This window comes from Poecilia reticulata, linkage group LG1 (genome assembly GCF_000633615.1).
Source record: "Poecilia reticulata strain Guanapo linkage group LG1, Guppy_female_1.0+MT, whole genome shotgun sequence".
NCBI lineage: Eukaryota > Metazoa > Chordata > Actinopteri > Cyprinodontiformes > Poeciliidae > Poecilia > Poecilia reticulata.
Window position 1 is genome coordinate 7252581 of NC_024331.1, and position 2020 is coordinate 7254600.

General features: G+C 41.9%; 1 protein-coding gene across 1 annotated transcript in view; it reads left to right on the forward strand.

Annotated features, from left to right (window-relative positions):
* Positions 1 to 2020, forward strand: part of LOC103462469 (phosphatidylinositol transfer protein cytoplasmic 1) — a 20292-nt gene that overhangs the window by 9195 nt on the left and 9077 nt on the right. The window contains exon 5 of the mRNA XM_017303784.1: positions 1920 to 2015. Within this exon, the coding sequence (XP_017159273.1) occupies positions 1920 to 2015 (96 nt within the window). The remainder of the gene's footprint in view (positions 1 to 1919; positions 2016 to 2020) is intronic.

Sequence of the window (2020 nt, forward strand, 5' to 3'; positions counted from 1 at the left end):
GCACGGAGCTTTAAATCTGTCGAGATGTTTTTAGATMGACATGTTTTCCCTTTGACGTGACAGAGTAACGGATCAAAGGCTGTCGAAATCAAATTCTGAAACCAGAAGCCGCCTTGGGSCGATGCGATTATCAGATAAAGAAAAGAAAAGAATAGAAGAAAAGCAGAGAGAGGGAAAAAATGCACTCAATTGGGGACGCGGGGCTGATTCAGACCTTTGTGAATGTGAGTCGATACGGAAGAATCCATGTTGTTTACTGTCACTGAGGCACTGGTGATTCTGTAACGTTAATAATGCAGTCGCCRTTYGCTTTGCTTGATGTTGTTTGGGTAAATGAGCCGCTACGTAAACTAAGACATACATTTTATTGTCCAAAACGAGACTCTAGACAATAACTAAGTGTTGTTATTCATTCTGTCCTTCTGGCTCACTTGTTGACGGGARCGAAAGCAAAAAGCAGGGACTCTTGCGTCTATGAAAAGTCATGAATGTTTGGGTAGGAATGGAGTGGAATTAATGTTGAACTTTTTAATTGAAGAGTTTGCTTTCAATAGCCACAGGGCTTTAGAAAGTGAAACGCAATTTCTTTAAGAAGCTTTAGTTTCTAATAGCCTGGTAAAAACTGGTCCACTGTTCTACGCTTCGTACAGAGTGTCTGGATCCTTAGAGAAACGATTGCTTCCAGATGGCATGGACTCTGTTGAAGTTGTAAATTGTAAAGTTTGCCTGCGATGGATGTAATGCTATAGTTTGGCGCTACAAAACCTTACCGGAAGTTGCCTGCTTTGCCTGCGAGCGAGGCGGCTGTTAACGTCAGTTCAGTGTTTGGAAGCTCGGCCAACAAGGACAGAGCGGCTTCGCTCACTTCCTCCGCTAACGTTGCTAAAACTACAGGCAGGCGGAAAACGGACGTCTGCTGGAGAAATCAAGCTCAATGGGAGAAAGCCCAGGCAGAGGAGAGTGAGATGAGAATCAAGCGGGGGGGAAAATTAATTGAAGGAAACGAAATGAAAACATCTGAAGAAGACGTTCTTCACAAAATGTAAATAAAAATGCAGTGGCGTGACATTTGAGCAGTTTGAGGATTTTGTTTGTTTCGCCGGTAGCCGAACCACATCGGAGTCGCGTATTCACATCTCAAATGWAGTGGATGTTTCAGGSAAACAAAATACAGTTTGACTAAGACRGAGTAAAAAAACACACACAAAACGCCCTGCTACTGGAAACCTTTAACCCAGGTGCTATTCAGCTTCCTCCRCATATTTAACACRATTTTGATTAAGTGCCACTTTGAGTCCTAGGTCATCAAATTCAGTGTTCAAAAACTGTTTCATATCTCATTTATGTTTGTTTTCCCTAAATCTCCGTCATGCATCTGTTTTCTTCCCCTCTTCTGCCTCGGATCCTATTCAGAATGTTAAAATTAGAAAGTAAGGTTTTACTTACTCACCTGTAGACAAATGATTTTGAGYCCTTTCATAATTGTGAGAAGCAAAGAGATTCATTTACCCTTTAATGTTTAACTTTAAAGCTTGTGACACGAAATATTATGCTGTAATTTAAATGTGGGTAACTAAACATGTGCAAAACACTCACAGAGTTGGAATTGCAAACACTGGGGAAAAACCAAAACAGAAAGCTTTCACCTTTTGTGGCATCAGCTGACTAAACATATGACAGTAATTGAAGTCAGCGCTGTGTTATTTAGTGCAATAAGCAGCTGAAGAGGTGAGCTTAGAGTGACCCCTAGTGGCTGGACGCACCATGTGCTTCTGAGACTCAGAGTRACACTGAGAATTTGCTCCAGCGTTTGATTCGGTTGTTTTCATGATGAGAGGCGAGTCGGACTGGAAAATAAATGTTGAATTTGGCATCAAACAACAAGAAAAGAAACCCCACAACATTTTTGTTGTTTTCAGATCTTTGAAACCGAGCTGAAGGACCAGGAGAGGGAGGTTTGCTTCGTCGACATCGCCTACGATGAAATCCCTGAGCGCTACTACAAAGAGTCCGAGGTGAG